The sequence below is a fragment of the Daucus carota genome, chromosome 3 (assembly GCF_001625215.2).
Source record: "Daucus carota subsp. sativus chromosome 3, DH1 v3.0, whole genome shotgun sequence".
Taxonomy (NCBI): Eukaryota; Viridiplantae; Streptophyta; class Magnoliopsida; order Apiales; family Apiaceae; genus Daucus; species Daucus carota.
In genome coordinates this window covers 59,649,198-59,661,514 of record NC_030383.2, presented here as the reverse complement: position 1 = coordinate 59,661,514, position 12,317 = coordinate 59,649,198, and the positions used below count along the sequence as shown (strand labels likewise).

The window sequence follows — 12,317 nt, the reverse complement described above, 5'->3', positions numbered from 1 at the left end:
CATTTTTAAGATAATATCTAATGTAACAAATATGTGATATTATTATAAAATATCTTTAATTACGTGTATATATAGCAATTCATTTATATATTTATGGGACTCAATCTAAATATTTTCGCAAACATGATTTTATATCATAAATGTCAAACCACTCATAGTCATATAATCAAGGTCTATCTTTTTCCATAGTAAACAAAATTATATATTTTTAAAATTAATATCTATTATCTAGTCGTTTTGGTCGATAGCTCAAACGATAGCTCTGTTAGGGCATGATGAAGAGGGTACCAGTAATTCAACGAGGATGCATGAAGCGGGTACTTGTATTTGTATATACATTTTCTTCAAAATATCGTTTAACTGTCTCTTTATGAGAACAGGCGATTGCAAATTACTGTTTGTTCGACTCGATCATTGGTGTAGATGCCGTATGGCTTTTTATTATTAAAATTAACACTTTTGTTTCAAAAAAAAAAAAATAATAATAATAAATCTAGGAACAAGCAATCATGGAACTGGACCTCTTCAGTCAGGTCTTAAACATTTACTATAAAGAAATGAAAATAAAATTTGTACTTTTCGTGATTTATTATTAATTAATTATATATTCCATTTATGCAAAAGCGGCAAGAGTCAATATATATATATAAAGGAGGATGCGGGTGTCTCTAGTATCGTTCGATTCAGTCTTCTGATTTTTCTTAAATTTCAGAGAGAAAATATAGTTATAATTCAAAATATCAGGTTTAATACAATTCTAAAGATAATATAATTCTTCTTATTGGATTCTAAAAGTAATACTCTAATATGTAGAAAAAGAATTCCAAAAGTAATACAATTCTTTTTCTTATTTAGGAATCATAAAGCTAATACAATTCTAATTTTTAATATTATTTTATACATTAATATACAAATTATTAAAGAAGTACAATTCTTATTTTCAATGGTTATGAAATTTATAGTTTTATTTTATTAAATTTGAAAATAAAATTTACAATTTTATTTTATTGAAATTTTCCAAATCAATATCAATATATATATATAAAGGAGAATACGGACGTCTCCAGAATTGTTCGATTTGGTCTTTTAATTTTTCTTAAATTTTAGATAAAAATTATAATTATAATTCAAAAAATCAGGTTCAAGAATTCTAAAAGTAATACAATTCTTTTCTTATTGAATTCTAAAAATAATACAATTCTTTTCTTATTTACTATTTCTTATTGAATTCTAAAGATGATACAATTCTTTTCTTATTTAGTAATCCTAAAAGAAATAGGATTATAGTTATTCAAACTAACAATAATAAATAAAATATAATTTATATTTAGGATTTGTAAGATAATATAAACAATTCTTATTTTCGAAAAGATATATAGAATATGTAGTTGAATTTTATATTATAAAATTTTATTTTCAATAAAATATATAGAAGAATAATCTAATACTAGGTTCGTAATCACAACTGTGTTTAAGAGTCTAAATAGTAGACACAAATAATAAATTAGATAACTAACAATCATAGATAAAATACAATTTATATTTAAGATTTGTAAGGTAATACATAAATTTTTATCTTCGAATTAGATAATTTTTCTAAATTTCGAATAGAAAATAAACAATTGTCAAGATAATAATCATTAAAAAAAGTAATAGCACAAAAAATAAATTCATAAAAGAATAATAATTTTTAACTAATAAATAGAAATCATAAATAAAAATAATTAATAAATAAAATAGGATATACATAAAATAGGAATCATATATTGATTTTATGATAATGTAAATGATTCTCGATTAGTATTGTGTTTGATGGGAACGGGAGGCGACCCAAACTAATTTTAATCTAAATTATAATAATTTATCTATTAGTATTATGTTTGACGGGAAAGTGACTAAAATAATTTTTTATCTATGTTATGATATATATTTTTGTTAAAACAGGACCTCGGTTCAAAATAATTTTTATCCAGTTATAATCTTTAATATTATCATAATGAGAATAATTTTTATTAGTATTGTGTTTGACAGTAAGGCGACTCAAACTAATATCTAAATTATAACGTTTTGTTATTAGTATTTTGTTTGACAAGAGAGCGGCTCAAACTAATTTTGATCTAAATTATAATATTTATTTTATCGTAAAAATAATAATTATGGATTAATATTGTCTTTGACGGGGGCAGTTCGAACTAATTTTATTGATCTTAATGGTAATACAATTTTTTTTATTGGATTCTAAAAATAATAAAAAAAAATTATAATTTTCTTAAATTTCAGATAGATAATATAATTATAATTTAAAAAATCAGGTTCAAGGATTCCAAAAGTTAATACAAATTTCTTTTTGGATTCTAAAATTAAAACAATTCTTTTCTTATTTAAGAATCTTTAAAAGAATGAGATTATATTTATATAAAATAACAATCATAGATAGAATACAATTTATATTTAAGATTTGTAAGATAATACGTACAATTTTTTTTTCAAGTTAGTCTTATAATTTTCTTAAATTTTGAATAAAAAATAATGGATTGTAAAGATATCAATCATTAAAAAAAGGAATAGCAAAAAAATTAGAACCATAAAAGAATAATAATTTTTACTCCTTCCGTCCCTTCCATTTTCTTATCAAATGGGTTGGGCACGGAAGTTAAGAAATATGTATAAAGTAGTGGAAAAAAGGAAGAAAAGTGGGTGAAGTGGTGTGAACCATTGATTTATAATGTATAAAAAGAAGATAGTGGAGTAAAAATAGTGTGAAAAGAAAAGAAAAGTGGAGAAGTGGTGGGACCCATTAACTATTTTTGGTAAGTTTTGAAATGTAAAGAATTGGATGGAATCATATATTGATTCTATGATAATGTAAATTATTCTTGATTAGTATTGTGTTTGACGGCACGGGAGGCGGCCCAAACTAATTTTTATCTAGATAATAATAATTTTTCTATTAGTATTATGTTTGACGGGAAAGTGGCTAAAATAATTTTTTATCTATGTTATAATATATTTATTTTGTTAAAACGGGAGCACGGTTCAAAATAATTTTTATCCAATTATAATATTTAATTTTATCATTTGTGTTTGACAGTAAGGCGACTAAAACTAATATCTAAATTATAATGTTTTGTTATTAGTATTGTGTTTGACAAGATAGCGACTCAAACTAATTTTGATCTAAATTATAATATTTAACTTTATCATAAAAATAATAATTATGGATTATTATTGTCTTTGACGGGAGGCGGTTCGAACTAATTTTATTATTAGTATTGTGTTTGACAGGATGATCACTGAAACAAATTTTTATACTCATTACAATAGTTTTTTTTATTAGTGATATGTTTAATGGGAAGATAACTCTGAATAATTTTTATGTTATTATAATATTAATTCGTATTTAAATAAAATTTATAACGCCGCCGCGAAGCGCGGCTTTTTTCACTAGTATACTAATAAAAAAACAAAAAGCTAAAATGAGTAGAGATAACCCAAAGAGTTTCATATAATTTACGTATAATTTTCAGATTTTTGAATTTTAATCTGAAGAATTTCGTTATTATTTTTAAATTAATAATTTATGAAGTTTGACCAAAAATAAATTCAAAAATGAAAAAAATGCACAAAAAGAAGATAAATACAGTCAAATAAGGAAACTGAAAAATCCTATCGGAGCAGCATAACAAAACTGGCTTTACTTGTGATCGTCACAATCTGAAACACCTATACACACACCTATAGGCTATACATACACCTACACACACACAAACTGTTAATCAATCTCGATCGATCTTTTCTCAACGATTTCAATTCAATCGAGCGTTAATTTAATCGAATTCGAACAAGATGTTTCCAGGTATGATGGATCCGGAGCTGATGAGGCTCGCGCAAGAGCAGATGAGTCGCATGTCTCCGAGCGATTTGTCGAAAATTCAACAGCAGGTGTGTGTTTATGTGTTTTTAGATGTATTTGTTGTGATTTGAGCTTTTTGCGTTGTTGATTGTTTGTTTTTGGTGTTTTTATGTTTGTGATTGTTTTGAATTTTGTCTCGGACTTGATTGTGGAGATGATTCGGAGTTTGTTAGGTAATTAGGGATTAGGATGTACGGTAGACTCTCAATGAATGGAGAGTAATTTCGGTGAATTAGTAGTCTCGATGGATGAATAATCTCGATAAATGGAGCTAATTGGGAGTTTGTTAGGTGTTTATCGAGGTATAACTAGAAGTTGATTTTGTTAAAACATTGGAACATTTATTAATTTATAAATTATAAATGTTAAAAATGCTAATGGATTGTTTTGAAGTGAGGTTTGCTGAGGTTAGGTTGTTTTTCCCTTGTGGTTGCATGTGAAAAACGGCGGTGTGCAACAAGCATACATTTGGATTGTGATAAGTGTTTATGAGGCTGTTTTAGTCGAACTTTGTGTGTTGGTTTTCTTGTTTTTTTTGTAGTAGATATTAATTGAGCTGAGCTAGTTAAGCAAGATTTCTTGTTATTGAGCTTGTTGTAGGATAGGAAGGTGTTGATAGTGAGTTGGCTACACATGGTTTGATTTTGACTCCTGAAGTTGGGATAATGATTAGTATGGAGGTTTTGAAACGTGATGTTTGATTGACAATTGACATTGCAGATGATGTCAAATCCGGATTTGATGAGGATGGCTTCAGAAAGCATGAAAAATATGAGGCCTGAAGATTTGAAGCATGCGGCAGAACAGATGAAGTATGCACGTCCAGATGACATGGCTGAGATAGGGGAGAAGATGGCCAATGCTACACCTGAAGATTTTGCGACTATGCGGGCACGAGCAGATGCACAGGTCATGTATGAATTGAATGCGGCTCAGATGCTGAAGAAACAGGTAACCAATTAGCTCATAAAACCAATTAAAAATGTGATTTTACCTTACAAGCACTTCAACAAATTGCTGTTGAAACTATTAGTGTGTCAGGTGTTCAAAAAATTGTGATTGAATCAATTCTTTGCATTTGCCTGTCTTACTAATTCTTATATACACATAGTTTTATTATAGTATCCACAACTCAACCATTACATTTTTAGTTTAAGTATGTTTTTTCATGTGTTCCTTACAATAAATAGAAGTATCAAATATTCAGGCTTTTCAGGTTTGAGTAAATAGAAACGTTCAACTCTTAAAATTAGTTTTCCCTCTAAGCTTTAAAGTTCTGTATGGCTCTGAAGGCATAAGATGGAGATTTAAAAATTGCATGGGAAGCTTGCATATGCTGTATTGCAAAACAAGACTTAGGTCGGATATTAATGTAAACAAATACAGGGAGAACAGGATAAAGAGCTACGGAGCCGGGAAAAAATTTCTGTATCGCGTAACAGCAGTAAAGTTTCTTTTGAATTCCTGCATAAATTATATTACAGTATCACACCAGAATCAAAATTTATTATAGTAGCCATAGAATTGGCGGAGTATATATAAAGAGGAGACATAGTATATATGGAAAAATTTAGTTTTTGATGTATTTTAATTATCTTCTTTCTCCATCTGCAATAAGAATAACATGTATTCCTGCATGTTCAAATTTCACCGTGATAGTTGGAATTTAGTTTTAAGAACATAAAACCTCTGTCGCTTGTTTTCCTCTTCTTAAAATTACCTTGTTATATTGTCATTATTCTAACTTCGATCCTTAAATTTTAAGATCTATATACTGAAATGATAGAATTAGTAAAATAAGATGGAAATGATTGCAATCAGCACTTGTGAATTAATTTTAAAAACAAGTTTCCAATTAAACCAGTTTTAGGCGCTATGCTTGTACTACTTGTGCCAACCTTTAACGATGTATTACTTTGGCAGATGACCTAATTATCGGAGACCTGTTGTACTGCCCTTTTCTTATATACAATGTGACTAAGTTGCATGTGTATATGTATATGTTATATTTCAGCCATATGTTGAAAGATCAAAAAATTAGCTATAGCAGTTGCTGTCATAGATTTTAGACATCTAGCTTTCAATGGATCATTTACTTTATCTCTTTATGGCAGGGCAATGAACTTCACAGTCGTGGAAACTTTAGTGGTGCTTTAGAGAAATATTTGCTTGTAAGTACTACATTTCCAAAGCCTCCTCTTCTCTATTGCAGATGTTCCTTGTTAACTGTAGTATCTAGCACACCTAAATAGTAATGCAATTTTTTTTGATTATATGTTTTTTAAAAAATAGGCAAAGAAAAACTTGCGAGGCATTCCATCTTCCAAAGGCAGAAGTCTCCTGTTGGCCTGCTCGCTTAATTTAATGTCATGCTATTTGAAAACAAAACAGTATGATGAGTGCATAGCAGAAGGAAGTGAGGTATGACAATTTCAAATTTCTTTTTTGTGTGGAAATGTTAGTGGTACGATACTGCGACATATCTTAAGATGCATGTTTTTTTCTAATGTACTGTGTAAAATCTTAATTGGTGTCTTGTCTCTCAGTATAATGATTACATATGTGGATTGCTATAGGTTTTGTCTTTTGATGCTAAAAATGTGAAGGCCCTATATCGCCGTGGTCAAGCCTACAAGGAACTGGGACAGCTTGAAGTGAGTGTTTTATTATGCACAGTAGTCTTCCTATTGTTGTAATCTTTAATATAATATAATACTATCATTATACATAGTCTTCCTATTGTCGTAGTCTTAAATTTAATACTATCTTATTATATATTTAATTTATCTATCGACCTGATGAATGTTTTGAAATATATACAGGATGCTGTTTCAGATTTAAATCAAGCCCATGAAGTTTCCCCTGATGATGAAACTATTGCAGACGTTCTGAGGTATTGTATCTTGCATTAATATTGTTTTTTACCTGGTACAGAAACCATATTTTCATCCTGGTTATTTGCCTAGTATTGATGAAACTATTGCAGTTCTCTTGAGATCTTTTATTATACACACATATGTTCACGATTGACATAAGTATGTTGACACAGGGATGCTGAGCAGAGACTTACAGAAGAAGGTGGCGTTCCTCGGCGTAGAGGTAGTTGCTTTTGCACATCTTAATCCTTTTTTGTCATATAAGTAGTACTTGCCGAGTGCCGACATATGTAATATGTATTACAGGTTCTGTTGCTTTTCATATTCATCTCTCTATAACTTGATTCTAGGCTAAGTGTTTTTCATCTTTCTAATTTCGTACTTTTATTAAACAAATTAATAGGGCTGGTTATTGAAGAAATTACTGAAGAGGTGCAGTCTTCGTTATCTGGAGATAATGATATTTCCAGTACAGAATATTCTGCGTCGGCACCAAAAGGTCCACGAGAAACCAGCCGTAGGATTCCATCATCTAACACAGAGAACATTCAAGCTTTAAAAGATGACCCAGAATCTATCAGGTTTATATATGGCTGAATGATACCTTGATGTCCTTTTTTCCCCCAAAAATCGTACAGTTTTACTAAAGAGTCTTGTACACGTTGAATGCAAAATCAATATGTGTCGATTTTACTTTTCAAATTATTATACCATAGGTTATCTTCACGCAACATTGTTATCGGGGAAGCACACACACGACCCAAGGACAGGGTGTCCATGTTAAGACACTTTTTGCAAAGTGGCACATCAGGGTTGCTGGGACACGTTTAAGACACTCATTATCTGTACTTGTTTATAAATTTATATTATATACTTTATTTTAAGACACCCAGGTACTGATTTTACCTTCTTTTGCTTGATTTATTGAGTAGAACCTTCCAAAACTTCATTTCTGAAGCCGATCCAGAAACCCTAGCTTCTTTGGGTGGTGGAAATACTGAAGGCATATCACCTGATATGGTGAAAACTGCATCAAATATGATCAGTAAGATGCCCCCTGAAGAGCTTCAGAGAATGCTCCAGTTAGCTTCTTCATTCCAAGGAGGAAACACGAGTGTCAATGAAGGTTCAAGAGATTCCAATTTTGGCAGTTTTGGTCCTGGACAAATTCCTTCTAATGTGACACCAGATATGCTTAAGACAGCATCTGAGATGATGAGTAAAATGCCAGCAGAAGAAATGCAGAAGATGTTTGAAATGGCATCTTCTTTGAGAGGAAAAGATTCAGGCTCAGCTGCCACATCCAAATTTCAAATGAATGGAGTGCAATCAAATGGATCAAACAGCCATGGATCTCGTGAACCTGTTACACTTAATGGGGACCATTCAAGGGAAAGCAGCTCTTCTCAAGGGTTTTTGGATCCGAGAACTGTTCCTCAATCAAATTTAACAGACTTACCTCAAAACAGCTTTCCGAGCTCTAGTGCTGATATCCAAGAACAAATGAGAAACCAAATGAAAAATCCAGCAATGCGGCAGGTATTTTCTGGATATATTCTGTTTTTTTTTCCTGAAAAACAAAGAGAAGCTAGTCTAGGGTATGTGTATTGACTTCACTGCTTGCAGTAATATTATGGTGAAAACACCTTTAGGGGGGTGTACTCAATTGAGATTCCTAAGGATTTTTTTTATTCATGAAATCCAGGTTTATTGAATACGGATTTTTAAAAAATGTATCAGAATCTTGGGGTATTCAATTAGGATTTCAAATTATCCTAAAAATTCAGGTGATATTTAATCAGGATTCTAATTTATGCTTAAAAATCTGATGGTATGTAGTTGGATTATTTGAAATCCATTAAAATCTGATGGTATTCAAAGACTGTTAGATTTTTCGGACTTCATAAATGATGGATTTTGTGGGATTGTTCAGTGTATTTAATGCTTTCTGAAACTCCACCGTAATCCATGGGATTTTGAAGCATCGTGCTTAAATTCTAAGGACTCTATGAATCCGCTAAACTCTGCATAAAAATCAAAATAAGACACAATCCATTAAAATCCATATATTATTATTAATCCATTAAAATCCCAACTGAATACACCCCCCTTATATTTCTGTTAAAAATTGGACCAAAAGTATCTGTAACTTTAGATTTCAAACAGAGCGTAAAGCATACTGATAACTCTGTTGTATGAAATCAATTGAGATTGTTCTTTATGTGAATCAGTTTATCTACTAGGTCCATGACTGTTATAATCAAATAGCACATGAAAGTCAGTGTTCGAATTTTGTTCTGATTTCTAATTTCTATTTTTTTCCCTTAAGAGAATGAAATATGTTGCTTTTAGCTATCATCCTTTCTCTTTGTTTCTCATGCAATTCACTCTTGCTGTTGGGAAAGACTTGTAAATAGAAAGAGCAGGCTTTGCTGATCCTTCTGAAAATAGATTTGCTTTATCCATTTTTTAACTATATTCCTTTTACATACTCATCTCCTTATCCACGGTGGTACTGGAAAATTCAACAATATTCCCTTCAAATAATTTTCACCTAGGTAAATTAGGTATCTAGCACTAGCTGTAGTTGGGGTAAATGTGGTTTGGAGTCTGGGACTTTTTTTTTTGTGCTTGTGGATTCTGATTTGTGATGCATCAATTGCATTCATCGGCACATGAAGTTTTGAGTAAAGCTACATTAAATATCTTTAGTATTGTTTCACTAAAGGAATGTCAATGGATTTATGTTTTTACATTTACGGCTGCAAGTTGGTCTACTGAAGCTTGCATGTCCGCTCTCTTGCTAAATGTCATTCAATGAATCTTAACAAGAAGCTTTGTGAAACAACAGTACAGGACAATGTTAATTCTGTATTGTGTTCATCTTCTGAATTATATGTAATTTTGCACATCCTCCAATACAATTTCCTCTGATGCCATTTATAATGCGAATCCGTAAACTTTATTCGCAATATAATTTTCCCACCCTATACTTGCATGTGTTTATGATTATCCTGGCAATTGACAGATGCTATCGACAATGATGCAAAATATGAGCCCTGACATGATGGCAAACATGAGTGAACAATTTGGATTTAAGCTTTCCCGAGAGGATGCTGAGAAAGCACAAGCAGCAATGTCATCCTTGTCACCAGATGCTCTGGAAAAAATGGTAACTTCTTTAGTACACAAACCAGTGCATGCTGTATGTGATTCAAGTGCATTGCTATATATATGATAACTGAAGCTACTCATGCCTTTGATTCTTATGTTCATAAATACCTTTCAGATTATTTTTTTATCTATCAAACATTCAAATTTATACGTGGTTGAGATGCAGTTCCAGTAGAAGTTGGAAAAACTATTCTTTTGTGAGTTATATAGGAATATATAGATCAATAAACAATATGTTACTACAGTAGTATGAATAACTCTATTCTAGAAGTGTAGTGCCTGAGGAAACTCCAGTATTTTGTAAATAACCGAAGTGAAGATGAAAACATCTTTACTTCATTTATCTCTGGAAATCCTCGGTGGCTACTTGCCCGCCTAAAAGTAGCATTGTGAAATATTTTAGTGTTAGAATCTTGTATGTTTGAGAATGAACCTGGTTCGGCTGTAATGGTTTGTTGGAAGCATATAGTTTGCTGGCGCCTGGCAGTAATCCTAATCCGTGTTACTATGTTCACTATTAAGTCGTGTCAATGTTACTTGTGCTTTGCAACACAAATGGAGATCCCCTGTTAATACGACATGAGTGTGCATGGAATCTGATTTGCTTGGCTTTCTAATAGCTTACAATTCTTATTATCTCATCAATTTCTGCATTTTTCCTTATCTCATATTTATTTAAGTGAAAATGGGGGAGGGGCAGACACTGGTATACATCATTCGAGTTCGATGAGATTATGAAGCTGTGGGGAGGATGTTATATTGCTTTAAAGTAGTTAACATTATCATAATTGATTTTACTTGAATACCATGTATATTTCCAAAGCTATCGAGCCAGTAGAGTGCCGCGGCATGCTGTTAAAATTTTAAATTAGGTTTAAGAATTGATCTGGACTATACATGAACTCGGTTTATACTTGGCATTTGAATATTTAACTCGTATTACATTTGTTTTGTAAATAATATATATCTGGTGCGAAATTGAACCAGGAAATGGTATGATCCCTGAAGGGGGACGAAATTGAATAATATGTATATATTTTATTAATTAGTTTATATGTATTTAGGGTAAAGATAAATAGTATATTTGTCTATGTTTTGGGTATTAGGCTGTTCATCAGACCGCATAAATTGCTCGCACCGCTCCGCACCACATCACAAACTTGGTTTTATTTCTAGTGGTGCGGTTGCGGGTTGAATTTTGATATATTTCTAGTGGTATTCCTGTGGTTAATCCAGAGAAGTATATCGTGTATCATGTTAATCTCATATGTTCATTGCTTAAAACTGTCCTGCATCTATAAGACACCATATATCTTCTAGTTGTATCATTTTTTTTTTTTGCTAATTGAACCTACATGTCATATCATGAATAAAATTTTAGACATAAAATAAAATCTTGGATTCTGTGTGAGCAAAAATTGTAGTTCTGACATGATAACTTTTTACCGCCCTGACGTAATACATTATTCAATGCTGTTTTAGATGAAGTGGGCAGACAGGATACAAAGAGGAGCAGAAGGTGCAAGGAAGACAAAAGATTGGTTACTGGGAAGGCGTGGTATGGTGTTGGCAATATGTATGCTCATTTTTGCCGTCATTCTTCATTGGTTTGGTTACATTGGCAGTTAAAAATGACCTGTACCAGAGCAGCGGGATTCTAACCTTTAAAAGATAAAAATAGTGAAATTTATTCATCCGCCACGGCTCATTTATTGCAAGGATTAGAATGTCTTATGAAGAAACGAGCGTGTTCCAGGGTGGATTTGCAGTCTCTTGGTGGAAGTTGACATCTACTATTCTTTTTGTATGTTAGTATGATCGATCCAATAATATATTGGTGGTTTGTTCCCTTCTATATTTCAATCTGTCGACTTGATCTTCAGATAACTCTGCTGGATATAAGCTTGAAAAAAATTTCAGGAGTCATGTCCGGTTTACCGATTCTTTGAATAGGTTAACCTGACACTGTACTGAACTACTGATAACTACTTTCAGTTTAAAGAGGGTAATCACCTGGTTTATGTAATTTAATTGATATTTTAAATGCCTTTCTAGTCGCAACTTGTAAAAATCTTAATGTTTGCAGAGAAAAATCAATTGTTATTATAATTTATTTTTTTAGACTCCAGTATAGTAATGGGCTTCGTTTGGTTCGTACCTCTGTGGTTCCCAGGGAACTTGCCTTCTGCTAAATGTAAGTTTAACTGGTAGTTTTACTACAGGATTGGTACCTGCTGTAATAGTACTGTTTTTTTTTGTCCAAAGTCATTAAATCTAAATTTAAATGTGAATACGATTTCTGTAATAAAATTATTCATTTTAGTAATAACCATTAGATTCAAATACAACGTAGA

At 31.3% G+C, this 12,317-nt stretch overlaps 1 protein-coding gene across 1 annotated transcript; it reads left to right on the top strand.

Moving 5' to 3' along the window:
- Positions 1–3,649: 3,649 nt before the first annotated feature.
- LOC108215005 (outer envelope protein 61) lies at positions 3,650–12,084 on the top strand. Its single transcript, XM_017387306.2, has 11 exons — positions 3,650–3,942; positions 4,634–4,864; positions 6,028–6,084; positions 6,206–6,334; positions 6,490–6,567; positions 6,736–6,806; positions 6,963–7,012; positions 7,193–7,370; positions 7,722–8,328; positions 9,818–9,961; positions 11,446–12,084. The coding sequence occupies exons 1-11, from the start codon at positions 3,847–3,849 to the stop codon at positions 11,590–11,592; spliced, it is 1,788 nt and encodes a 595-aa protein (XP_017242795.1). The 5' UTR covers positions 3,650–3,846; the 3' UTR covers positions 11,593–12,084.
- The last annotated feature ends 233 nt before the right edge of the window (positions 12,085–12,317 follow it).

Excerpts from the sequence above, each read along its gene's own strand:
- LOC108215005 (XM_017387306.2), top strand. The coding sequence starts at position 3,847 with ATGTTTCCAGGTATGATGGATCCGGAGCTGATGAGGCTCGCGCAAGAG. Across the intron at positions 6,335-6,489 it reads GCATAGCAGAAGGAAGTGAG|GTTTTGTCTTTTGATGCTAA; the intron begins GTATGACAATTT and ends GGATTGCTATAG. Across the intron at positions 8,329-9,817 it reads AAAATCCAGCAATGCGGCAG|ATGCTATCGACAATGATGCA; the intron begins GTATTTTCTGGA and ends GGCAATTGACAG.